Below are 25,603 nucleotides of genomic sequence, written 5' to 3'. Positions count from 1 at the left end.
CGTTTTTATTGACTTGTTACATCGCCCGTCGCTCGCCCGAGGTTTATCATGTTAAGTGTAGTGTTGCCGTTCCCAAAACTTGTGAGATATGATGAGTTTTATCTGTGACCAATTCACTACAAGAAAACTCGTTCTGTCATGACCATAGATTTTGGTTGAAAAAACCAAAAATTGGTCTCAAATCGTTTCGCGATGGCCTCCTTGACTCAGTCTTCAACTTTTTTTTTTTTTTTTGTTTCAAATCGATCGATGAGCTTATTTAGGCATTCCACCCTTTCATTTTACGGATATGCTACTTATGACCTTCACGACAGATAAGCTTATTGAGGCATTCCAATGACGGACTTTGTGGATTGTGCTATTCATGCCATTCATGATCGATGAGCTCATCAAGCATATCATCAATCGGCTTCTTGGTTTGTGTAATTGTCATAATTTGGTTTGGGCCTTTACCTTCTATCTGTTTGGGCCCAGACTTTGAGCCTAGTGCCAACAACAACGACGGCGACGGAGCTTGCACGGCAAGGCTTCTTACGGACAGTGAGTCAGAGCGGAGGGTGAGCTAGAGAGGAGAGAAGGGGGAACGATTGCTACTATATCGTAGTTCGGCGTCCGGGATAGCATGAGAGGTTTTCTAGTTCGCAGATGAAGAGGTCTGTGCCCATAGTAGCCATATTAGATAAAGATGATTGAACAGGTTAAAGAATCAACCAAGTACTACGACAATATTTTTTGGCATATAAACTGTTAAAATATGTCTTGAGTTTCAACTCAAAGTGCAAATTTAAATATTTGGATATAAGATTGGCGTGCAAGATTGTGAATATCTGCAGTGGAAATATATTTTCTGTTTGGTATATATCAAATCTTGATCAAGAGCAGAACTCATCCGTTGGAGTCGGCGAGAAAAAAAAAAAAAAACAAAGGAAGATCTTTTGCAGTTATCCTATTCTGACTTGGACGTGGACTTCTCTTCGTGACGGGGTTGACCAAGAAAAGGGATAATCCATGTTAGACTTTTCTTGGGTTGACCGAATCAATATTTTGATCCAAGTGGACTTCGAATCGGACCATGATTCGGTCAACTTGGCTTCATATATCATTATATTTGTATGTGAATTCGGCAAAAAAGGGCAGAGAGGTCTGGAAGCGCCAATATCTGAGTGCTTGGAGCGCCCAAGTTGATGGGCAGAGGCAATTTTCTCGTGAGCTTTCGAGTTTCGTTAATTACATCAAAAGATTGAGTATTTCAATAGCCAATTAAATCTTATGATTAGATTTGTATAATTCCTTAGTTGAGATTGAGAGATTATTTCACGCGGAATCGAGGCTAAATACTGTGTGTGTTATTTGATTGTAATTGGGTTTGGGAAACGAGAGTGTTTGAGTTATTCGAGTTTGGTCTGTAATTTCCGTGTATCGCTTGATCCGTAGTAGAATTCGTTGTTACTCTCCCCGTGGACGTAGGTCTCTACGATCGAACCACATACATCGATATCCGGTGTCCGGTCTATTTTCTTATTCTGTCTATTTATTGTTCAATCGCTTGTTTCGCGTAACATAAATACGTTGATACAATCGAACTTGACCACAAGAAGGATAAACGGGCTGTGTAGAAGATCGTGAGCTCGCTAGTCGTTCATATAACCAGCAATTCCGCATGGCACAAAAATGGAGTCAAGGAGTTACGTGTTCTGACCATGTCCTCTTAGCCAAGTGACATTAGAGGAACACAGAAGAGAAGACACAAGCTGTTCAGATCATGTCTCGCTCTGTTGTCTTACTCTTGATAGTAGATGAAGCCGCCCTAAGAGTCTTGTAGATTATCGTGTGTGAGTGTACGTGTGTGTGTATGTGTGTGTGTGTGTGTGTGTGTGTGAGTGTGAGTATTAGGTGAAGAAAGAAGCAGGTGGAGTCAATGAACTTTCTTCAATTCTGCGTGAATAAATGGGCCATAGTCCCGTCGGCTATCCAAATACTATTTACACGTTCTCATATACGAAAGTAGAAGAAAGGGAAAGAAAAGAAACGAGAATATAAGTAAGCAAATACTTGTATTATAACACGGAAACGTCAATGGATCTTGCCATAAAATCAATGCGAGAGAAATTGAGAAATAAACGAGAAATGACAATAATCCGTTGGAAGCATGGCAAAATTCCAATACTTGTGGATTTGCTTGGGCTTAATCTAGTGTGGGAAATACTCGAGCGTATGATCGGCTGTAACTATGATTGTCCGATAATAGTGAATTATTTGTTTCTGGCTCTCCCCATGAATGTAGGTACTAAGCGATTTTGAGAGCTAAAAGTTTAATATCGGTGCGGCATGAATGTAGCGAGTGTGCTAATTGGTTAGCATTGCGAGGAAAGAAGAAGATATGCCTTGGTGAGGGGGTGGCACTGCCCCCATCTACTTGAGCTACAAGATATTGGAATTTTTCCGCGCTTCGAACAGATTTTTATTGAAAATTTGAAATGGCAATGGTCAAAGTGTTGACCAAAGGATTTGATTCTTAAGAAATGTTTTTAAGCCCGAAATGATCACCAGGTTATATGGGATAACACATTTTTCGCAAGGTTTCCTCCGCCACTCATTTTGTCTCAAATTCGATTGGCTAGATCGAGAGATCCTCAAGTTATGCGAGCTTGCTCAAAATAATATGCGTGTAGAAACTACGCATCTCAAGAAATTTTAAACCGTAGGAGAGGAAAAGGCCCAAGAAAAGTTGACCACCCACGTTTGTGCAAGCCCACTGGCGTGCACTGGTGGCCTTTTTAAATTGTTGGCTTCTACGGTTTGTGAATTGTGCACATAATAATGGAAGTGAATAACGAGCACATTAGGCTTCGTTCGTTTCGTGGAAAATAAATTTTTTGAAAATTTTTTCTAGATTTTTCTGTCATTTGGGGTGGTGGAAAATAAGCATGTCTGGGAAAACATTTTTCCCTTTTGGAAAAAGCTATTTCGAAAATGGGGAAAATGTTTTCCTCTTCTCATCTTTTAGTTATTTTGTTACTTATCTTTTCTTCCCCCTCACTTTCATTTATTCATTCTTTTTAGTTATTTTGTTACTTTCTTTTCATTTTTATTTATTTTTAAAAAAAATTTCAAATATATTTTATTATTTTTATTTTTATTTATTTCGACCAAAAAAATAAAAAATATTTTTTAAATTGTTTCCTTTACATTTTTTTTTCTCTCTCTTTTTTTTTTTTTTTTTGCCTTATACCTACTTCTCGTTCAGTCGGTTGCCGGCCACGGCCATAGGCAAGGCACGGCTTCATCGGCCTTGAGCGGGGCCAGGTGAGTCATCACCGGCCTTGTGCAAGGCTCAACTAGGCCGACCCTCTCCTGCGGCCGTCATTGTGGTCGGTGGCCAACAAAAAACAAAAATGGAAAAAAATAAAAACATAAAAAGGAAAAATAAAAGAGGAAAAAGGAAAAGGAAAAGATAAATAATTAAAATTTTGAAAATTTTGAATTTTTTTAAAAAATGAAAAATGAAAAGAAAAAAAAGGAAAACAAAAAATTATTGATGGTATGCATGGAGGAAAATTAAATCTAATTTTCCATACCAAACAACGAAAAATATTTTCCGAGTCTTTTTCATATTCAACAAAACACCGGAAAACATAGTCATTTCCTTGAAAGTTGACTTTCTGGAAAACATTTTTCAGAAATGACTCATTTTTTGCGAAACAAATGGAGCCTTCACGGAAAATATTTTTCCCGATTTCTAGTGTTTGGGTGGCGGAAAATGAGCGGTCAATGGAAAATAATTTCCGGTCAACAAAAAAACATTTTAAAACTAAGGAAAATGATTTCCTCATTTTGAGAAGAGGAAAATATTTTCCACACTTTTCATTCCTCCTCTCTTTCAATTATTTTTTCTTTTTAATTATTTTTTTTCTTTCTTTTCATTTTTATTTATGTTTTCAAAATTTGAAAATTTTATTTTTTGGATGAAATTTATTTTTTAATTACTTTCTTTAATTTTTTTTTCCCTTTTTTCATCTTTTTTTTTTATTTTTTTTTTAGTATTCCTTCTTCACCGGTCGTTAGCCACGACCGCAACCGGTGGCCGGCCAGGTGAGGCCTAGCGTCATCGGCCTCGAGCGAGGCTCGGCCAAGCGTCACCGGCCTTGAGCGAAACAAATTATTAAATGAAGTGCATGGAGGAAAATTAAATTAAATTTTCAATTCCAAACAATAGAAAATATTTTCTTGATCTTTTTCATATTTCAACGAAACACTGAAAAATACCATCATTTTCTTGGAAATTGACTTCCGGGAAAATATTTTCCAGAAATGACTCATTTTCTGCGAAATAAATGGAGCCTTAGTCTTGTTCATTTTTCATATTACACTTATTATTCAATCATCGATTTGACTACCCACCGATACACGAAAATGGCTCCATCCGCATGCATTGGATAAGGCTCCACTTGTTGGGCGGTCGGGCGTGCGCCCAAAGGTTAATACGAGTGGGTTACGCTAAATTTGAATAAGGGATTTGGTATATCCAAACAAAACACTTAATCAGTCGACTTATTATAATTTAGATATTTATAGAAAAAAAAAGTACCTCAAAGGTCAATAACCTAGCATGAGCGCTACCGAAAAACAGATGTTTTCCGAAAGACACGAAATGTGCATATCCAATCACAAATAGAACGAGAGACTTAACCAAAACTATCAAATTCAATCGAACATAATATTTAAGAGGTTGAATTATTGCAGATCATCTTCGTTGTTTTTTTTTTTTTTTAATTTGAGGTAACTTTATCACGACTTTTGGGGGTTGTCCTTCAGGTGTTCTACAACTAGAAGTAACTGATGAAAGCCATTGGCAACTTCAGTACAAATTCATAAAGTGACGACAGAATGGTAGGAGCAATGATCCTAATCGACAATATCTCCATGAAGTTGACGATTATGGAAATTCATTTTTGTTGGCAATAATGCATGTGTACATTGAATCCAATCTTCTCCAGTCGCTTTCCATTGTAAACAATTATGATTTTGAATATGGAGCGATAATGCCTGCGTTGACTTTCATAATTTTACGTATATATCTTGACCAATGAGAGGATGAGAGTTTTGGCATCCTATGCCATTAGTTTCAGATGGAACTCCCCAAATCAATTTGCTAATGAATAAAAGAAATCAAACACCTGCCAACGTGACCTACTCGTATGAGTTTTAACATAACTTAGTCAAGCCATCATAGCCGCACGAGAAGAAAAAAAATCTAAAGAAAAAGGAAGAAATAATTTTTTTATCTGGAATTTTCTTCAATCAACTTAAAGACAAAGATGTAAAGTCGATATTCTCGGGTTATCGAGATTTGAAAATTAGTTAGATATTCAAGAGTTCAAATTTTAAAGTTTCTTGCATACCTCCTCCATTTCATATATGCCTAAAGTAAAGGTGGCAAAATAGATCGAGAATCCATATTTTAACCCACATTTAAGATTGTATATCATAAATGGGTTGCTTAACATACTTAAGTAGGTCATAAATAGGCCACTTTTTTTTTTGTCTATACTTAATAACTTAATGGGTCTTAAATGGGTTACCTAACTATTGAGTCATTAATATATTTTATGATCTTTTATTTTCTTTTTTTATTTTTATTTTTTGTTATTTGTTATTTGCTTACCCAGCAAGTCGCCGGCCGACCCGGCAGCCACTAGGCAAGGGCTACGAAGCCCTCGCTGGCCGCGGCCTTGGGCCTCGGGCCATCAGCTAGTTGTCGACTAGGGTTGAGCGAAAGAAACATAAATTATATTTCATAAGTCAAGCGGTGGTTGAGCGTGAAAGGTACCAAACTTATTATACATCATACGTAGTCATGAATCGATTCCTGCACAGAGCAGCATACCAATCATTCTTCCCAGTGGTCTAAATAGATTGACAGCGTTATCAAGCTTGACGATAAAACTATATCATAAGCCAAGCTGCTCTTCTCTGAAATTTTAACCTACTTATCATTTCTGTCCTACTAAATACGTGGGCGCTCTGCTAATTTCCGTTCTACGCAGCTTTCCGTATGTCCGACGTTTTTTAAGTTTTGGATGATCGAAGTCGGGTCGAATTTTGCTTCCTTCACTCTAAAGATCATCATCGACAATGACTTCGAACTGGCCGGATTAGTCAAGAAGATTTATGAACCGATAGTGGCTTAATGGCGAGTCAGGTCTTTATTTAAGTTTCACGAAAGAGAAAGCCCAACTAATGGTTTGGGTTTGTATCATGACCTAGTCGGTGAAAACATTTGTTTAACATGAGCATGTATGCCGCAATATGTTGTTTGCTAATGCTATCACCTAGAGGGGGTGAATAAGTGATTATACTCAAACTGGATAAAATAATGTGGAAATAAAAATTTCAAATTTGATAAGGGTGAATATGGAGAACATAATTGTGCATTGCTTCTATCGGAGTGTAGATAGATGCGAGTAAGAGAATAGAGAGCAATGAACGATAGTTTTTAGTGGTTCGATATTTGATAAAGCCTATGCTATTCTCCCACACTAATAAACTACTGGTTGGATTCTACTAAGTAATCAAATGAGATATTACAAAAAAAATGTGATAGCTAATTGATGCGAAATGTATTGGTAGTGCATTTCTGGATCGATTGGACAGGCAAAAATCCAATCGAAAGGCGAAACGGTGATGTGCCAAGAACCGGCGGATCGGGTGAACGACATCGGATCGAGCTCAAATTCGGTCGGCTGAAGCAAAACGGCGTCTCGATCAATATTCACAGCCTTTGACTGTGACTAATGATGGATTTTGGCGATTCAGAAATGTCTAGATGGGTTTTCCTATTTTTTTTAAGTATTTTTGGGGATTTATTTTACTATTAATTGCAGTTTTGTAATTTTGGATTTTGATGCTTAGAATCCTACTAGGGTTAGGTTTAGGGTTAACGCCCTATAAAAGGCGTTATTATAACGTCTTTGAGGATAATTATTGATTATTGAACTTTGAGATTCCTCTCTTAGCAAGATTTGCTAGAATTTACGTGCTAAGTGCTGCGTCACTAATAGTCAAGCACTTCAACAAAAGCGAATGCTGCTTCTACCCAAAGCTTTCCACTTTACACACTTTTAAACTTTGTACAACACCTCTTAAAAGATCTCAATGATAAGCACAAGAAGCAAATTTAGAATCTATGTAGCTCTTTTGAAATATGGATGATGAACTCTTGATCTCTCTCGCTCCACAGTGCCTTGTGGTCATTATAAATTCCTCGACATCCAAGCTTCCCGTCGAATAGAAATCACCTCAAGGATCAATCTCAAACTAGCCATTGACATATTGATAAACAAAGATCACGTAGCCATTTGAGGTTAAAAGAACAGAGATTTGAGAGGATTTGCTCGCATAACGCGCTCATGCAATCAAATCCTTGAATTTACAAATCGAGTTTCAAAGAAAGGAAATTATTTTCGGGGTGATTGCCAATCAATCAAGATTTCTTGTACGGAAAGTTACCAAGATGATCTCCAAGATTGCTGAACAATCAATATAACTTAGGAAAGAAATACCAGCCAGATGATGAGCCGATAATGAGGAATATTTCACCATAAAAACAAATAAGTTTGAGTTTATAACAACTATAAGGATTGCATGAAGATTCAGAATATATTTTGCCATAAATGATGGAATATGTCCTGAGAGAATTTACTTTTGTCCATGTAACCTGCTTCTATTAGTATATAAGCATTTAGCACATTAAATGTATAAGAGATAATGATATATTCATAAGGTGTTACAAAGTCTTTTCAAGATACAACAGCGGTTTAGTTAACTTCAAAATCTAATAGAATTTCTCAACACAAAGCACCCTCGTGAATAGAGTGCATGAACATGGTTGTTCCATATAAAAAGAAAAGAAAATTAAACATGTTTATTTGTTCACCATCAATCCACACTACAAGTAATTTACGTAGTTTAATCGATTCTTGGCTGATCAGAATCGTCCAGTAGTAACGTAGTTGACCAAAGGAAGTTTCCGCGAAACTTGGGTCGCAATCAAGAAACTCTGGTGTTGATGATCTTCTCATTCCCCACTAAAACTTCACGATCGAAAATAACGTGCGACCTTGAAGTTCCACTCAGAAGAGGTCAATTCGAAGAACCAACGCAGCTATCATTGGACCGGCCATATGCTTTAAATGGATAAAATACATGTGCATGATGGAAGGTGACTGGTAACCGGTGGCGGGAAGAGACTATATAAATAGCAATGTCAACAGATAAATCGACCAAACAAAAAAAAAAGACTTGTCTTGCCTCTCTTCAACTTCATCGGTAGTGTCATAGTTACAGCAGCAATCAGTTTCTTCAAGAAGGTAAAACATATCATGGAGGCCAAGGAATTTGAAGGAAAAAACGAGTGCGTTAAGGTAATATGCAAGCTGTTCTGTTGGTATTTCTCTGTTAGATTTTCTTGCAGTTCTTTGGTTTCGTAGAAACTGGAAATGGAAAATGACTTCAAGCTCAGGAGAGTATCGCATTCGGCTTAATCGACGATTTCACCCTTTTTTTTTTTTTTTTTTCTGATTTCGAGTTGCTAACGTTCTTCTCGCATGGTTTCTGCGATGTCATCGACCATTTTCAATGCCTTCCGTAATCTAAAGGTGATCATATTATGTTTTCCTGTTTTAGGCCGAGTGGTGACAGGCAGCGAGTCCACATTTGTGCCGCTTTTCACGTTGTTTCGCTCTTGCTAGAAACATAAAGTAACTACCATCCTGTTTGTCTCGGCCTTCATTTGTGCGCGAGGCTGCTTCTCTTCCACAGATTGCTTCAAGGAGGATCATCAGTTTGAAGAAGATATTGTTGCTTCCTAATCTCAGCTTTAAGAAAGTGAGCACTTGGACTTTTAGTTAAGTTGATTTAATCTGTAAAAATCATGGGACAAGTTCAACTCTTTCCACCAAACTCAATACAACAAGCTCGCCCCTGCTTCGCCCGGCTTTTAATAGTCAAGTACGATATCAACTAAGGCACAAGCACTTGATTCCTGAATAGGCTGTTCAAGAGATGAATTGTTTACTATTTGGATCGAAGGGTCCACCGGTGAAGCGAAGAGATGGTTTGAGGATACAACAGGCAGGTCGAATTTCGTACAGAGGTAGTTAGGCTGGTAATTTTGGCAATTCTGTGTCTCAGTAAACATTTTTTTTGTCCATCAAGAACACTGTGATTTCGGTGAAAATCGCTACTGCATGGGGAAGATCACTTTAAGTGAATTTCTCAAGAGTCTATGCCATAATTCATGCTGGATATATGCAATCTTTTGGAAGATTCAACATGAAAATCAGATGTAAGTTTGCTTCAACCTCTCTTCCATTTGCTGATTCATTTTTTCGCGCTTGCAACTAAGGCATCTGGTGCAACTGGACCAGTTCTGGCTTTAAGTGATGAAATTAGAGTAGGGAATTCAGTTCTCGGACAAATCAATCAAATAGTGCTGAGTAACCTTTCAAGTCTCATGGATAAAGGTCTTGTCTTATTCACTGCAGTATCCATTTATCCTCGGTATCAGTTAAGCAGATCTCCAAAATTCTGTTTGCCATGAATGGAAATGCGATTCGACCACATTAATTCCTCTCATCGAGCGTAGAACTTTGGGGTATATACGAATAGCACCCGTTTAACTTTCCTCTTTTGTTCCTTTGTATCGCTACGGCTTGAAACTATCAAGCAAATGCATTCTTTACCCATCCCAGCGGATATATAGCAGATCCTCAAGAGGATTGTGTTTGGGGAAGTGAAAACTGATATTGTGAGTTGTGGCTAAGTTGAGGTTCATAATATGCTATTTCTATCATCAGAAAGGACATGTAGAAGTGGGCTGTTATTTGTATGAGAAATGAAGAATTGCTTTGAATCCTCTCAGGTTCCTATCATGGGAAGATTGGTACTGCGATTATCTGAAAGTGAGAGCATTGACGGGAAATTCTCCCCATGAACTGTCCGCAGATGGGAATCAATTCCTATCCTTTGATAATGATGGTGGCATTATTGACAGAACTGCAAGTCAGATAGCTTTCGCTGTGGCTAGAACATCATGTCTCAAGTACAAACCGGGAGAAGGGTATTTTCCCGTTCTTGACCTTACGGGGGCTCACTTCATCAGATATCAATCCTCCGTTGTTGCGCTTCTATGACCGAGCTAGTTCAATGCCTCGTCTCTAAAATAAGAAATGACTTGTCCTTACTATTAAAATGGTAGTTTGACTCAGATTTCTTGTTTGCTAGAATAATTGGTGAAGTGGTCTGCACAGAGAGCCATTGCTGGGTATCATTGGATGATGTGTTGGTCATTCACTGCAAATCAGAGACACCTTTCAATGTGAGTATCCTTCAGAGACAACTAGCATGGAACCTAGTACAATGGCTGAGTGTGGTCACAAGTTCAGTGATGAGAATTGACAATGTTCACTTCCTATCGTGCAGATTCCAGATGAATGGTTGCCCCAGATTTCAGCTGGTGTTAAGGTACAGGTTCTTGACATGATCTCCTTCATAGTAACCAGCGGGTTGAATCATGTGATGACAAATAGAGTTAAATCTCGTACTTGCACTATTACAGCCTCTCTCTGTCAGTACTAAGCCGGTTATCTTTCAGCCTTGTGTCAATATTGATAGATTCAGTGCTTATGCAGACTATTCTAGTATTACCTCTTCTTCCACATGGAGTTTTGCAGCTTGGTTCACATGAAAAGGTGCGCTAGTATGTGGTTTTGCATATCCAACAAAGTGTGTTTCTGTGTTTTTTTCATGCATCCAGCAATTCAATCTGCAGGTTCCGGAAATTAAGGAGGCGGTGGATCACATCAAATCAATGTTTAGTTCGACTGGCTATGAACAGGTGCGATATGCACCTTTGACACCAAATAAGAATCCGACTCCCTCATTGTCTTCCCTAATGCCATTTCTCTTGGATAACATGGATGGATCCTCGCTTATAGATAGTATCTATGCAAGTGGTACGCAGTTTGAAGGCCTGGAGAATGGTGCCAAAGCAAATCGAGACAGATTGACTACTTGTCAAGTCATAGATCAGCTAGAAAATCTCCAACAAGCTGATGATAGCGAGACTCTTGTTCTACCAAAGGGCCTTCCTGAAATATCAAGTTTACCATGTCAACCTGTTGATGCCAACCACACGGAAATAGTGGATCATAACGATTTGTGGTTTTCTGGTATGGTTGAAGACTTGCTTGTCTTCTCTAAATCTCACAACCTTGGGATTTCCAGAGAGTTTTCTCATGGATTATCAGATTCCTGCGCCGCCAATGATACTTCCGAATGGTCGCTCAAAAGCACGGATGCTGATCATGCAGATCATGAGCCTACAAGCAATATGTTTAACTTTCCCACAGATTGCGAGCTGCACAAAGCACTCGGACCATCTTTCCAGGGACAGGCACTTGAGACATCCGTCTTATTTGAAAATGCATTCAGCGACTCCCAGATGAGTCACGAAGTGGATTACTTCTATGATGTCGAGAGATCAGTCGAGTACCTTTCCAAAGATGATGCCGAGTTTCTGTTGGAAGCCATCATTCCAAACAGATATGTCAGGTCACAGTCTCCTTCACCTAGCGAGTCAAACATTACCAAGTTAACAGTCTTATCAAGGCAATCAGATACCTCCTCTAACGCACTCAATATTCTCGAAGGAAGAACTTCGGGCAAAAATGTCTCTGCTGTGGTTACTTATTGTAAAGACAGAGTTAGCGTTCCGTCTTCTCCAGTTTCCATGAAGAGCACGACGAGATCATTAATTAAGAGGGAGTGCTGGGATGAAGTGGATGATCCAGCACTGGACAGAAAGGGAGAGAAGCCATTATCGGGCTATAAAAAGAGGAGCAGAAAAGGTGACAACAAAAAGCCTAGACCAAGAGACAGACAGTTGATCCAGGAGCGACTCCGCGAACTTCGCATACTTGTCCCCAGCAGCATGAAGGTAAGTTTCTCTGTCATGCATAGTCGTTACTTCTCACCTTCCGAAAATTTCCCATGAGCAACTGCCCTTGGTAACTTCTCTCTCTGCATTTGATGACGATTTCCAGTGTAGCATAGATAGCCTCCTAGAACGGACGATAAAGCACATGCTCTTCCTGAGAAGGGTGACTCTTCAGGCAGAGAAGCTGACAAAATTGGAAACCTTTGAGGTACAACCATGTGCTACTGTTTTTCAGCAAATAGCACCAAATTACCAGATAGGAGTGTTGTCTGACGATTACTTCTTGATGCATAAACTGGTTTTTGGCCAAACTAGAAGCTTGGGCATTCATCTTTAAATTTCGAAACTTGTGCTGCTTCTGAAACTGGAGCACTATTCAATCAGAATCAAATTCCTGGAACTCCCCGTATTCAGTGATAAGCATCCCGTAGATTTGTGATTAAGACCTTACAGCATATTCTGCCATCATCATGTCACAAACACAGAGACATATGCTGTCTAACATGTTGACATGCGATGCAAGTCAAACATGTGAGAGAAGACAACTAGCTTGCAAGAATTCTAAAGAGGCCTACTCTTGCAGTATTATTTGTCAAGACATCATTACTCTAGTCAAGCCAGACAATAAAAACGAAGATGTGGACTAACCTAGTTATTTGGGTCCATTTCTACATCCTTGAGATTCACTGTATCATGACATCTGCATAACCGGCTGTCTGATAGTCCTTTGAATCTGTGTTAACCCAAACAGCAAAAGGTCAGTCTACAAGATAACAAAAATAAGTGGGAATATGGACCTTTTAGTGGCGGTTTCCACGGAAGAACTAACTTGGCTGTCAAAAGTGGAGGCGAGTTCCAAGCCTGCCCTGCACCTATAGCTGTTGAAGATCTTAATCAACCAGGGCACATGCTCATAAAGGTTTGACCTATTTCCCCCAACTCTATGCTCCAACGTTTCTTCACATGCAACTCTATGCTCCACCTATTTCTAATGTGAACTGCTTTGTTTCGTCCTATTTGTGCGCCTTCAATGGAGATCAAATTCTCGTTTGTGTCTAATCTCATTGTCCAATATGTGGATCGACAATCAAATTTCTTGTCTCCCTCTATTCATAAACATTAGAAGGTTTTTCCCTCCTCAATTATTTCCTATGTGTTTGTTAAGATTTTGTCTGTAAAACCACTGTATCGAGCCTCTAGCTCTCACTGGCACAGGATCTGTTAGCAGAAACATGCATCTCTCCATGCTCACAATCTAGGTTTTGGTGTCGCTTCGAGGACAGATTAACATGGTGTCAACTACTCACTTACATATATCAGTATGTCCCTTTTGTTTCTAAAAATCACCGACTTAACTATTTCTGGTTTCTGAATCTACAGGTGATATGCAATGAACAAGGGCTATTCTTGGAGATTGCTCAGGTGATCACACGTCTAGAGTTGACGATTCTTAAAGGAATATTTGAGAACCACTCCAATGATACCTGGGCCTGTTTTGTTGTTGAGGTATCTAATATTTCAGTATTAGCAAATGTGACTGTTACATCAAGATCATGAAATGCTATCCATACAACCTGCCCACTAAACCCTTAACGTTTTATCTTTGCCAATAGGCTTCCAAGGACTTTCAAAAGATGGATATCTTCTGGCCACTGATGCAACTTCTGCGCTGCACAAGAGCTAAAGTTTCAAGCAAGACATGATGCACTGCCGTAATGGGCAATGACATGCAGGACTTTTGCTGCTAATCGTCTGCAACCAGAGGGTCATAACATCCTCAATGTGAATGCATGTAACCTAAGCAGATGAAGCAATACAATGTGTACGAATCAAACTAGAAATCAATAAGAGTTTGGATGTTGTGTGCAAAGAACTGCAATCTCTTCTGAATCTTTGTCAAAAGTAGCTCCTGAACAAATGCTCTGTCATGTAGATCAACCTAAGGAAACACAATATACATCCAGATGCTACATGTACAACTTTAAGAGAAACCCCTATCCTAACAAAACTTTGTTCTGCCTGGCCCTCACATGGGACATGTCAGAGATCTACACAGAAACTTCAGCAAGCAACAATGTATGCCACCACCCACACGCAACATTTCTTGGCAGACAGCCATCGATTGGTACTTGGGAAGGGATGTTGCGATCAATTGAATCTCCAAGACCTAGCTGCATGATATATTAACAAAAGCATAAATATAGACAGATCTATACTGGTCAGTGGTCAATCATTGGATCTTAGTAAGTGTTCATTTCATCCTACCTGTCCATACTTGTTCCATCCCCAGCTAAATACTTGTCCATCCTCTTGAAGAGAACCGTAAGAGACAGCAGCAATAACACATGAATGAAAAACTCATCCTCGAATAAAAACCAAAAATAGAATCATTTTCAATAGAGGTGCAGATTATGTTGACAATATACCAGTAAAGACTTTGTTATAAAAGGAAGGATGCAAAGCTTTGCATACCAAGTGACAAACCAATGGATTGAAACACAAACTATTCACATCAAAATGAAGCAGGAAGCTTGTTACTAACTTTCGATAGGGGTTTAAAGCAGCCATAAAAACCCACATGAAAACCTTTACTAGAAGCAGCAAAATCTCCTTTATTTCATTTTCACTCCAGCACAAAAAGACCCTTCTCTTTTTAAAGATAAGTAGCTTTAATGGTCGATTCAGTTTACCGAACCAACTTGATCAACTGTCGACGGTGTCTTTTGGGAATGCAGACTTTCTAATTTTCTAAATGAACAATAAGGTTCATGAGGTGGAGGAAAGCAATATGGAGAAAAAAGACGGGGTCAAAGAACAGAAATGGTGTCCATGCACCGTCCATTTGCTGCTTCTTTGGATGACAAGCCAAGCAATCTATCGGCTGGCTAAACAACTATGATATCAGCACCCATACTTAACACACTTCATATAACTATCTCAAGGGAAAAAAGTACTGGGGTACACCTCCTGCTTGTTTGGAGAGTTAAAGGCCAAGCCTCTTTGTATGAATAGCATGCCACTCATGGGCACTTCCTTTGGCGATGTTAAGAGAATAGTTGATATAGCAGGAACGAAAGAGGGAGAAGGAGAAAGAAGGAAGGGAGGTAGGAATAGAATTGTGATTGCTTGATTCTTTAGTGTAACGTAATGGCCTCTTAAATAGCCGAGTACACATATGAATATCAATTATAGATAGAAACTAATTGATAAATGTAAACTAATTGATGGCTATCCTTCTAGATAGAAACTAATAGATAACTATCCTTATTAATGCCGATTACTATCCTCGACATAAATGGAATGTGAATCTCCTTAGCCTTGTTTAGGCATGTTTTTGCGCCGTGAATATACTTGCAATCCTTGAGACGTAACATTCCTTCCCCCATAGAGAGACGACTTGTCCTCAAGTCGAGTATTATCCAAGAGATGCTCATCCTCCCAACTAGAGTCTTCGGGCGCAAGGTCCCGCCATTAAACTAACACCTGTGGGACCGGCTTAGAGTCCTTCATAATAACTCGTTGACCCAAAACTGCTAGTGGCTTGTGAATGGGTTGGTGATCAACAGCTGCATCCGGGAGTGAGTGCACCATAGTGGATTGTGAAGCAGTATATGGTTTGAGTAGTGAACAATGAAAAACTGGGTGTATGCGATCGGAAGGCGGCAATGAAAGTCGATAAGCCACTTGTCCTACGCGTTCCTCCACGGGGAATGGACCATAGTAGCGAAGCCCAAGCTTGTGGGCTGAGTCTTTGCGAACCGACAGCTGGCGATAAGGATGAAGGCGAAGAAGCACCATGTCGCCCGGTTTGAAAGAAATATCGGTGCGGTGCTTATCTGCCCGGGTTTTCATGACTGCCCGAGCTTTGGATAAATTGGCACGTAATTGAGATAAGATTATATCACGTCGGCGCAAGTCATGATCGACCGCTTCGATGGCACCGGTGCCGGCACAATAGGCCAAGAGGGAGGGAGGTTTTTCGCCGAATGTCACCTCGAAGGGCGTCATACCCGTAGAAGCCTGGAACGTGGTGTTGTAGTGGTACTCCGCCCGGCCAAGTATCTTGGACCATTTGGAGGGTTGATCATGAACAAATGAACGGAGAAACTGTTCAATGCAGCGATTAACACGCTCCGTTTGTCCGTCCGATTGCGGGTGGTAAGCGGATGAGAAGTGTAGCTTTGTTCCCCGGAGTTTAAACAACTCCTTCCAAAAGGCACTCTGAAAAATTGGGTCACGGTCGAAAATAATGGATTGAGGTATACCATGCAATTTTCCCACCGTAGTCCAGAAAACTTGGGCTACCTTGGTCGCGGTGTAGCGTGGCGGCAGTGAAGCGAGGTGGGCCCCCTTGGAAAAACGATCAACGACCACTAATATGGCCGTATATCCAGCAGATGGTGGTAAATGTGTGATGAAGTCCATAGAGAGATCGGTCCATAATGAGTCGGGTGGAGCAATGGGCTGAAGTAACCCGTAGGGGTGATGGTTGGTTGGTTTGCACTTTTGGCAAACATCACATGCTTGGACAAACTTGGCGATGTCCTTGCGCATGCCGTCCCATTGAAAATGCGCGGAGATGCGCCGAAAGGTTCGTTGTACCCCAGAAGTGGCCACCGTGTAAGCTTGAGTGATAATCTGTCAGAAGTAAGGGCACGAGGGAGGAGTCCACCGGCAAGAACAAGCGGCCACGGTGGTGGAGCGGCACTGATGAGTAAGACCACCCGGGCTGGGAGTCGGGTGCACGCCGGAGGTCGTCGATGATGCTCTTTGTATGCTGGTCTAGCAGTAGCTCGGCACGAAGAGTGTCGAGGTCGGTATTCACGAGACGGGACAATGTTAAAAGTGCACATTCTTGGTTGACATCGTCGTAAACCCTTGACAAGGCATCCGCCGCTACATTTTTCTTGCCCGGCTTGTATTTGATAGAGTAATCAAAGCCGACCAATTTCGAGAGGAACTGCTGCTGTTCTGGTGTTTGGATGGTTTGCTGAAGAAGATGGTGCAGCGGCCTATGATCTGTCCGTATAATGAAATGAGCCCCAAGCAGATATTGACGCCACTTTTGGATGGCCGATCGTATTGCGAACAACTCACGCACATAAGTTGACTTGCTACGCATGAGGGGGGAGAGTTTGCGGCTATAGAAGGCCACCGGATGCTCAGACTGCATCAATATCGCGCGAATTCCTACGCCGCCGGCGTCGGTCTCCACGATAAAGGGAATGGCAAAATCGGGCAGTACTAATACCGGGGCATGACTCAAAGCATCTTTGAGGGAGGTGAAGGCATGCTCGGCCTGTGCGCACCACGCGAACCCGTCTTTGGTGAGGAGGTCCGTGAGGGGGGCGGCTATAGTCGCGTAGTGGCGGATGAAACGATGATAATAGCCGGTCAACCCCAAGAAGCCGCGAACCCGCTTGAGCGTAGTTGGGATTGGCCGGTCTCGTACAGCTTCAAGCTTTGCAGGATCAGCGGAGACACCATGCGCCGAAACAATATGTCCAAGGAATTCGACGGTGGGCGTGGCGAAGTTGCACTTCGAGTGTTTGACCGCCGGGTGGTGGTGACGCAGAGTGGCAAATACTTGGCGGAGATGATCAAGATGAAGGGCCAAATCCTTGCTGTAAATAAGAATATCGTCGAAGAATATAACAACAAACCGACGAAGGAACGGCCGGAATACCTCATTCATTAATGCCTGAAAGGTGGATGGTGCGTTGGTGAGTCCGAAGGGCATTACCAGGAACTCGAAGTGGCCGTGGTGTGTTCGGAAGGCTGTTTTGTGAATGTCCGAGGGGTCCATCCGAATCTGATGATATCCGGAGCGCAGATCCAATTTGGAGAAAATGACAGCGCAGTGCAACTCATCCAATAGTTCATCAACCGTTGGAATGGGGAATCGATCTCGAATAGTGGCGGCATTAAGCTCCCCGTAATCGACGCAGAAGCGCCAAGAGCCGTCCTTCTTTTTGACCGGGAGGACCGGCGAACCGAAGGCCGAGCGACTTGGACGAATGGTTCCATCCCGAAGGAGTTCCGTGACTAGGCGTTCAATCTCATTTTTTTGGTAGTGTGGATAACGGTAAGGCCGGACATTGACCGCCTCGGTGCCAGCTTTGAGGGGAATCCGGTGGTCGACATCACGCGCCGGTGGAAGGCCGGTTGGCCGGGCAAATAGGTCGTCGTACTCCGCAAGAAGCGTTTGTACCGATAAAGGAATGTCGGCATTCATGTCCGCCGGAGGTTGGTCCGATGAAGAGGCGGATAAGCACATGTAGCATGCGCTTGCACCATCGGCCGCCATGAGTTTGAAAAGGCCCGAAGAGGAGACCGCCAAGGCACGCAGAGAGGGGTCACCTTGCAGCCGCATTGGTTGACCATGGTGCTGGAATTCCATCGTCATATTTGCGTGGTCCGTTAGGACCGGCCCCAAAGTTTCTAGCCATTGGACACCCAGAACAATATCGGTCCCCCGCAAGTCAAGAACAAACCGGTCCATGGTAAATAAATGGGTCCGAAGGAGTACGGGTACATCGCGACATACGGCCGAGCATCGTAGGGCATCACCATTGCCTACTAACACCTGGAAGGGAGTGATTGGCGACAACGGCAAGGCAAGAAACTTGGACATGCGCGTAGAGAGGAAGTTATGTGTGCTTCCCCCATCAACCAGCACTTGAACCGACCGACCTCGCACCGTTCCCATCATGCGCATGGATTTGGCCGATCGTTGACCCAAGAGAGCATGGAGGCTGATTTCGGGTTCAGATGGAGTGGTTGTGGTGGCCTCACTTTCGGTTGGCAGCAAGACGTCATCCGAGTCGTCAAAACCCTCCAAATATAAAAGGGTCGGACGCCCCTTACAACGATGCCCGCGGACGAATTTTTCATCACGGTTGAAGCATAGACCTTTGTCACGTCGTACTTGCATCTCTTCGACGGACGGACGTTTAACGGGAAGCCGTGGAAGCGGTGGTTGTGCGGTACGAGATGCCGAAGGGTGCGGTGGAAATGGCCGGTTGCGCGGCTCGCCGAACCGGGCCTCACACATGCGCGCTAATGCGAAGGCATCATGTAAGTCCACTAGGCGGTGAGCTTGGACAGCCATGCGCACCCAAAGCTGCGGAGCTGAAATAAACAGGCTACGTAAGTGTGCCGGAGTGAGTCCACGTACCTTGCTGGCAAGATTTTCAAAGGCGGCCTGGTAATCAAGGACGGAACCCGTTTGAGATAACTTGGCAAGAAGGGCAGTTGCATCTTCATATTCGGAGGGGCCAAAGCGATGACGGATAGCGCGGGTAAATGCATCCCAATCCGGTAGAAGATTTTCAGCCACCAATCCTTGATACCAAGTGGCGGCAGGAGCATCGAGGTGCATTGCCGCTAGCAGGAGTCGATCCTCAAGGTGAGTATGATAATATTGAAAAAAGTGGCTTACGTTGAAAAGCCAAACAGACGGATCACCCGAAGAGAAACGCGGAAATATGAGGCGTGGTGTCGGGCCCTGCGTTGGCCTCTCATCCGTATGGGTGGGTTTCAATGGGCCACTCCCGAGAATTCCAGACGCCGTAGGATTGGATGAGGGGGGCGGTGGTGATGGTTCTGCTCGGATGATAGCCTTGAGACGCTGGTCACGTTTGTCCAAGAGAGTCATGAGGCTCTTGGCAGTCAATTGATTTGCTTGAGAGGTAACGAGATCTTGTCGCAATTGTTCAACAGCTGCAGCAGTATCATTAGCTAGTTGTTGCACCGCTTGCAATTGGGCCTCTTGCTCTTGAGAACGTGTTGCGGGCATGGTGGAGGTGTGAGTCGACGAGAGCACCAATTGTTAAGAGAATAGTTGATATAGCAGGAACGAAAGAGGGAGAAGGAGAAAGAAGGAAGGGAGGTAGGAATAGAATTGTGATTGCTTGATTCTTTAGTAACGTAATGGCCTCTTAAATAGCCGAGTACACATATGAATATCAATTATAGATAGAAACTAATTGATAAATGTAAACTAATTGATGGCTATCCTTCTAGATAGAAACTAATAGATAACTATCCTTATTAATGCCGATTACTATCCTCGACATAAATGGAATGTGAATCTCCTTAGCCTTGTTTAGGCATGTTTTTGCGCCGTGAATATACTTGCAATCCTTGAGACGTAACAGGCGACATAATTTGATAGGGCTCGGTGTTCCTGATTGTAACGACAAACAGCAACACTTCTCTAGGGCATGACTTAAAGACAAACACCTCATTCACATATATTAATCGACATAAGCAAAGAAATGCTGTGAACAGCTAAAGGCGGAAAAGTTCCCACAAGAGAATTTCAAATGATAACATCCCTAAAATAACACCACTATTATTGAAGTGTTGTTACCTTAAAGGAGAAACTTTCTTTTGAGATATCAAACTCCCAATTACTTCCCAAACAAAGAAGGGAAGAGACAAGTGAGATCATTGACTCCATGTTAAAAAATTAGACAAAGCTAGTGGCTAAAGCAAGGACCAAATGGCCGTGGACAGCAAAAACATATGAAATTAGGAAATCCAGGGTACACACAGAATAAATCATACGAGACATCAAGAAATAAGGTGATGATGCAGACTCTACTATCTGTTTGTGCATACCTGTCAGTACTGCATTATGACGGGCTCCGGACGATACTACCTTCACTTGCTTGCCCTTCCAATCTGGACATTCCAAAAGTTGGGGCAGAGTCTGAATTGGGTATCAAAGAAAGTACTCAAGTCAAAAGCACGACAAGACGATAAGGAACTATGGAAATCAGATCAAAAGAGACTACAGCAGTAATCTACTGGTATCTCATAAGAAGATAGACCACCCTCATTGAGAAGCATAAAAGCGATTATGCAGAAGAAATAAAGGTCATCTAGTGAAGCAAATTGATGCACAAATGGCGTAGATGGCACCAAACAATTCATAACTCCGTCGTAGATGCAATCTTGCACAAGATAAGTTAGGCCTGGTATACGCATCATCATTCAAACTTCTTGCATATACAAGGCCAAATATCCTAAGTACCTCGAACTTTCTAATTTATATAAAAATCACAACAAAAAATTCCCAAACAATTTTTTTTAATTAAATGCAGCCTTAGCTTGTTTGGTCAAGAACATCCTTGATACTGACGCGCCAGGTGAAGTGCCAATTTATAATAAAGAAAATAATAAGACCATAATAATTGCTGTGGCGGCTAATAGCTTAAAAGTTGCCATGTCAACCGTTTAGTGGTGCTCCTGACAGCCAACGTAGCAAAAGCTGTAGTTGATTCAAAAATTAAATTGGGGCATCTACTGAAAAATTTTCAAAGTAGTCGGTATTTTTACACAGAAAGCACAAAGCTCGGGATTTTTTAAAATATTTTGGCCAACACAAGATGTGTTTCCTGCCAGATGGAATTGAAAAAGTTGGGAAAGCAGTGGATCACGAAAAGAATCTACCTCTGCACTTTCTCCACCAGTCCCCAGTTGTCCAAACTGGCTACCACCAAAGGCATATACTCGACCTTCAGTAGAAACACAGATTGTATGCCAGAGACCAGCAGCAATTCCCCCAATAGCAGTTCCCAGTAAAGAAGATACACATGTCGGTCTGAGTTGATCATTTGTACTCCCTTGTCCACACTTTATCACAAATGCAGAAAGTAAGTTTCAATCGGGGGAGATACAAGAGATCCTGCAGTCCTAGAGAGAGAGAGAGAGAGAGAGAGAGAGAGAGGAGCAAAAGGAAGAATTCAAATAACAGGGTGCCTATCTCTTCCCATAAGCTATTTAACTCACTTTGTTTTGTTAAACCTTGGTAAATCTTCATCTCAAGAATATCTTCTGCCTATAGCATTAGGGACCATACAGGGAAGGGCCAGCATGATTTCATGTAACATTACAAGTAGCCATTGTAGCTCACCTGCCCATAGAGCCCCCATCCAAAAGTTAGCAATGCTCCAGTATCTACAAACAAACAAAAATGAAAACAGAAGAATCTCTTAAAAAAATTTGCTAATCCGAATAAAGCCAGCAATTTAAAGCACAATTTGTTTCCTATAGAATACACCCATGCTGAAGTGGTAATTATATTTACTAGACAACAAAAATCTCAATGAGGTACATCAGTCCAAAGAATTGAGGATGCATGTAATCATTTAAGTCAATTAACATGTTACTCTTGGTCGCCAGATGTTCCTTAATTCCTACCATCCTGTTACTCTCCATAAGATAATCATTGCAACAATCATTCAAGGGGGCTTAGATGACCAAATCATGTTGGTCCCTATGAAGGTGTGTCCATTATATTACACTCCTCAAATCTAAACAACCGAATGAAATAGAGACCACTGTCGACAACTTTAAGTGAGCAGACCTGTAATTACCGCACTATGTCGACCTCCACAAGCAATTCCTCTCACATAATTTCCAGGCACTTTGGAAGATTGTAATCCTGAACTCATGCTTCCTTGGCTACTAGTCAGTGCGCCATCTTTAACCAGATTAGGTGTCTGAATGCAAGGTATTAAATGAGGAGAAGACATCATTTTTATCTTGGTACCCAGACCTAGCTGTCCTTCACCTCCATAGCCCCAACCCCAGACCTGTCCCACATCTGAAACTTCGGTAAAAATATGATGAATCAGGTGTCTTGCTTTACATAAAAAATCTTCCATAGCTTCATACTTCATATAACCTACAAAACTAGATGGGTTAACCACGAAGAAAGAATGACTGAGGAAAAAAACCTGGCACATTTGAAGAAGGTTTACCTGACAAGGCTAAAGAGTGGCGCCCACCAGCAGCAACAGTGGTTATCCTAACTCCAGGTCCCAGGGTGACGAGACAAGGTGATGGTGTAAATGTTTCCTCTCCTAGCGTTACACTCTCATTTTCTTGTTTAGCTGATGATACTTTTCTGCGCTTCACAGTTTCTTCAACAACCTTTCTGTCATTAAGTTGACTGAACATCCCACTATTTGGGCTTGAGGGTTGAGATTTAGGGCTCACTATGGAAGAAAATAAAATTCTAGTTAAAATAGGAGCCCAACATTCCAACGGATCTATGATCATCAACTATTCCATAAAACCACCTTGCTCACTCAACAAAGAGCTTTGTCTTGTGAGAGCTTCCTTTTGGAAGCTTCCTACAAAAGCCGAATCTGAGATGAGTTTGCTAGAAGGAACACACTCTTTCCAACCCCATGTGTATGTTTCACCTGGCTCTGGAATATGAACCGTCAATACGTGAAGAGGGCATAATAGTCAGTGAATAGATAACTAAAAGGGCTCACGTAATTCTCATGTGATTTCATGAAATCTTTGTCTGCTGCATGCACTGTTGCAAATAATTGAAGGGGCTAATAAATGATTGTGCGTTGATGTCTCAATGACTAATAGCATAGACAGCATTTCCACGTAAAGAGAATTCAATAAAAGGCAATCCACATTGTGAGATTTTGTGTGACTATTGCCAACTGTTCTAAAAGCTTAAGCCGTTAGATGAAGGCGTGGTTTAGTATTTTAATTATTCTACCACTCCCCCTCATGCTTTGACTGGCCTTTTGCGTAGTACTGAGCATGGATATATTGGGGAGGCAAATGAGACCCGGAAATATTTGAACTAACCTCTTGCTTTAATACCATATGAGATTTTGTGGAACCACTGCCAACTGTTCTAAAAGCTTAAGCTATTAGATGAAAGCGTGACTTACTACTTTAATTATTCTATCACACATTATATACTCCCATGTGGATAATGGAGAGAAGATTGGTAAAAGCTCGTACAACATAACATAACCACGAATTCTTCGATGCGCGTGTGAGAGAGGAGCAGCTGGAAGGGTGGTACCTGTTACTGTAACACAATGAGCCCAACCAGCAGCAGCATTCAAAACCGACGCTTGAGTTGGGAGAGGAAAAGGCTCTGGAGTATCCTTAATAATTGCAATCAAGAAGTTGCAAATTAATACCAAATCAGGGCAGACATAGAAATCCTGTGAGCTAGAATAGATATTAAGTACCCCATGCTTTCCCGATGTTATGTAGCTTTGACCTTCATCATCTGCTGAACCCCAAGTAATTAACTTTCCAGAATCTGATCCCTCATTTTTTCAAATAAATAGATTAGCGATATCGACACATATAAGAGAGAGAGAGAGAGGACAAAAGAAGGGGTTTACAGCAGCCAATTCCAATCCACTATTCTGTAGAGAAAATGTACTATAGACTCAAAAGTCCGTCTTGACTATGATCTTGTTGGTCCAGTGAATCTTCAACTCATGATATCCAACGATTCTTGTTAATTTTTCTTCCATTTAGGTAATGCTGCTTCTCCAAATTGGTCCACTTCTGTTCTTTCCGGATAACGTATTCATCATCCAGATGACAGTTTTGGATATTGCTGCTACAGCCAATGGCTGCTCCCATAACTTCTTTTCCGCTTTAACACAAGAGAGTATAATTGCCAATTTGAACTCCGCCCTGGACTTTGATGCTGGAAATATGAACTCTACTAATATAATCTACGAGCCGCAGCTTTCAACCGGAGCTCTACTTATTCAATCAAATAGTGTTGTGCTACTGAATCACAGAACAAGTAAAAAAGCAGAGCGAAGAAATTTCAACCATCAACACTCACAACAAATGGACGAGAATCGATATTACAGTATGATCAGCAACAGTTACACAAGATGAATAGACGACTTCATCTCCAAGTAACTACCCAACCAAAAGCATCAATCAAGCCTTTTGCGGAAGCGGTAACGAACTTTCACCTGAAACGGCCATGGCGAATCCGCAGCCGCCGCCGAAGACGTCCTTCCACGAATCTCCGCCGGGATCCCGCACCGGCGTCGGAGAGAGCATCGGCGACTTCTCCGGCGAGGCTCCGGGGAGATAACCACACATGTACACCACATTCCGCCTGCTCTCCTCCATTTTCACCCGATCTTCTCTCCCTCTCTCACCGCCATGCATTGCCATGGAAACGCCACAACCGGAGGTAACAGACAATCCTCGAAAATCGGCCGGCAACCTACTACGTCTCTTCGATCCCAAATCTGAGTAGAGAGATTTGACCCCAAAAAAAAAAAATTCTGCGTAGATAGAGAAGGAGAGAGAAGGGGGGTGAGAGAAGCGAAAATTCTCGCTGAGGGAATGAGAGGGAGGAGAGACGCATCGTTTCCGGGGATGTAGAGGTTGCCACGTCGGATGCCACGTTGTCAGAAATACACGTGGCGCGATCTGGGCCGCGAGTGGGGATTGTTCTTGGTTTTTGTGGGTCCCACGGGCTTCACTGGGCTGGATGTTTCTGGAAGGAGAAGGCCGAAGGGAAGAGAAAAATTTACTTTTTTTCTCGGCTTCCGTGCTGCCACGTGGTGGGGCGTCAATGGCCGAGAAAATATTAGGTGAGTTAGATATGCCATGGAGGCAAAATAACACTCCACTCATTGATTGCCATGTGTCCAAATTGGGCCCACCTTTCAGATTTTTTCCTCCCCTCCTTTCTCCTCCGTTACCCTCCCTCTCCCTTCCGTTACTTCTTCCTTCTACATCTCACCATGAATCAGGAACTGCTTGCACTCCATTAAAGCTCCAAACATA

At 41.9% G+C, this 25,603-nt stretch overlaps 2 protein-coding genes across 10 annotated transcripts; one reads left to right on the top strand and one right to left on the bottom strand.

Moving 5' to 3' along the window:
• Positions 1-8,295: 8,295 nt before the first annotated feature.
• Positions 8,296-13,871, top strand: LOC115749502 (transcription factor EMB1444-like). The gene is made up of 11 exons (XM_030686327.1): positions 8,296-8,423; positions 8,686-9,346; positions 9,923-10,120; positions 10,285-10,378; positions 10,483-10,524; positions 10,692-10,751; positions 10,832-11,998; positions 12,105-12,206; positions 12,750-12,917; positions 13,379-13,504; positions 13,612-13,871. The coding sequence occupies exons 2-11, from the start codon at positions 9,249-9,251 to the stop codon at positions 13,699-13,701; spliced, it is 2,145 nt and encodes a 714-aa protein (XP_030542187.1). The 5' UTR covers positions 8,296-8,423; positions 8,686-9,248; the 3' UTR covers positions 13,702-13,871.
• Positions 13,820-25,066, bottom strand: LOC115749503 (ultraviolet-B receptor UVR8-like). 9 transcript variants are annotated; one of them, XM_048282325.1, is made up of 11 exons: positions 24,775-25,066; positions 24,022-24,095; positions 23,850-23,934; positions 23,092-23,223; positions 22,771-23,007; positions 22,374-22,694; positions 21,921-21,964; positions 21,458-21,640; positions 20,624-20,714; positions 14,264-14,307; positions 13,820-14,165 (listed from the first exon to the last, which is right to left on the bottom strand). In XM_048282325.1, exons 1-11 carry the CDS (start codon positions 24,980-24,982, stop codon positions 14,025-14,027), a joined length of 1,560 nt encoding a protein of 519 aa, XP_048138282.1. In that variant the 5' UTR covers positions 24,983-25,066; the 3' UTR covers positions 13,820-14,024. The 9 variants fall into 9 exon arrangements, with proteins under 9 accessions (XP_048138282.1, XP_030542193.1, XP_048138285.1 ...); XM_030686333.2 differs by having other exon boundaries at positions 13,820-14,169; positions 22,374-22,619; XM_048282328.1 differs by having other exon boundaries at positions 22,374-22,619.
• Positions 25,067-25,603: the final 537 nt, after the last annotated feature.

Source organism: Rhodamnia argentea, chromosome 7, assembly GCF_020921035.1.
Source record: "Rhodamnia argentea isolate NSW1041297 chromosome 7, ASM2092103v1, whole genome shotgun sequence".
NCBI classification, from domain to species: domain Eukaryota; kingdom Viridiplantae; phylum Streptophyta; class Magnoliopsida; order Myrtales; family Myrtaceae; genus Rhodamnia; species Rhodamnia argentea.
Note: the sequence above shows the minus strand (reverse complement) of the source record. Positions and strands in the feature narration are given on the sequence as shown.

Bases quoted from the DNA above. Each gene is read 5' to 3' on its own strand.
- LOC115749502 (XM_030686327.1), top strand. From the start codon at position 9,249: ATGGGGAAGATCACTTTAAGTGAATTTCTCAAGAGTCTATGCCATAAT. The intron at 11,999-12,104 runs GTAAGTTTCTCT...GACGATTTCCAG, and splicing joins TTGTCCCCAGCAGCATGAAG to TGTAGCATAGATAGCCTCCT. The intron at 12,918-13,378 runs GTTTGACCTATT...CTGAATCTACAG, and splicing joins CAGGGCACATGCTCATAAAG to GTGATATGCAATGAACAAGG.
- LOC115749503 (XM_048282325.1), bottom strand. From the start codon at position 24,982: ATGGCAATGCATGGCGGTGAGAGAGGGAGAGAAGATCGGGTGAAAATG. The intron at 20,715-21,457 runs GTAGATTCTTTT...TACCCAATTCAG, and splicing joins CTGGTGGAGAAAGTGCAGAG to ACTCTGCCCCAACTTTTGGA. The intron at 14,166-14,263 runs GTAGGATGAAAT...TCATGCAGCTAG, and splicing joins GATGGAACAAGTATGGACAG to GTCTTGGAGATTCAATTGAT.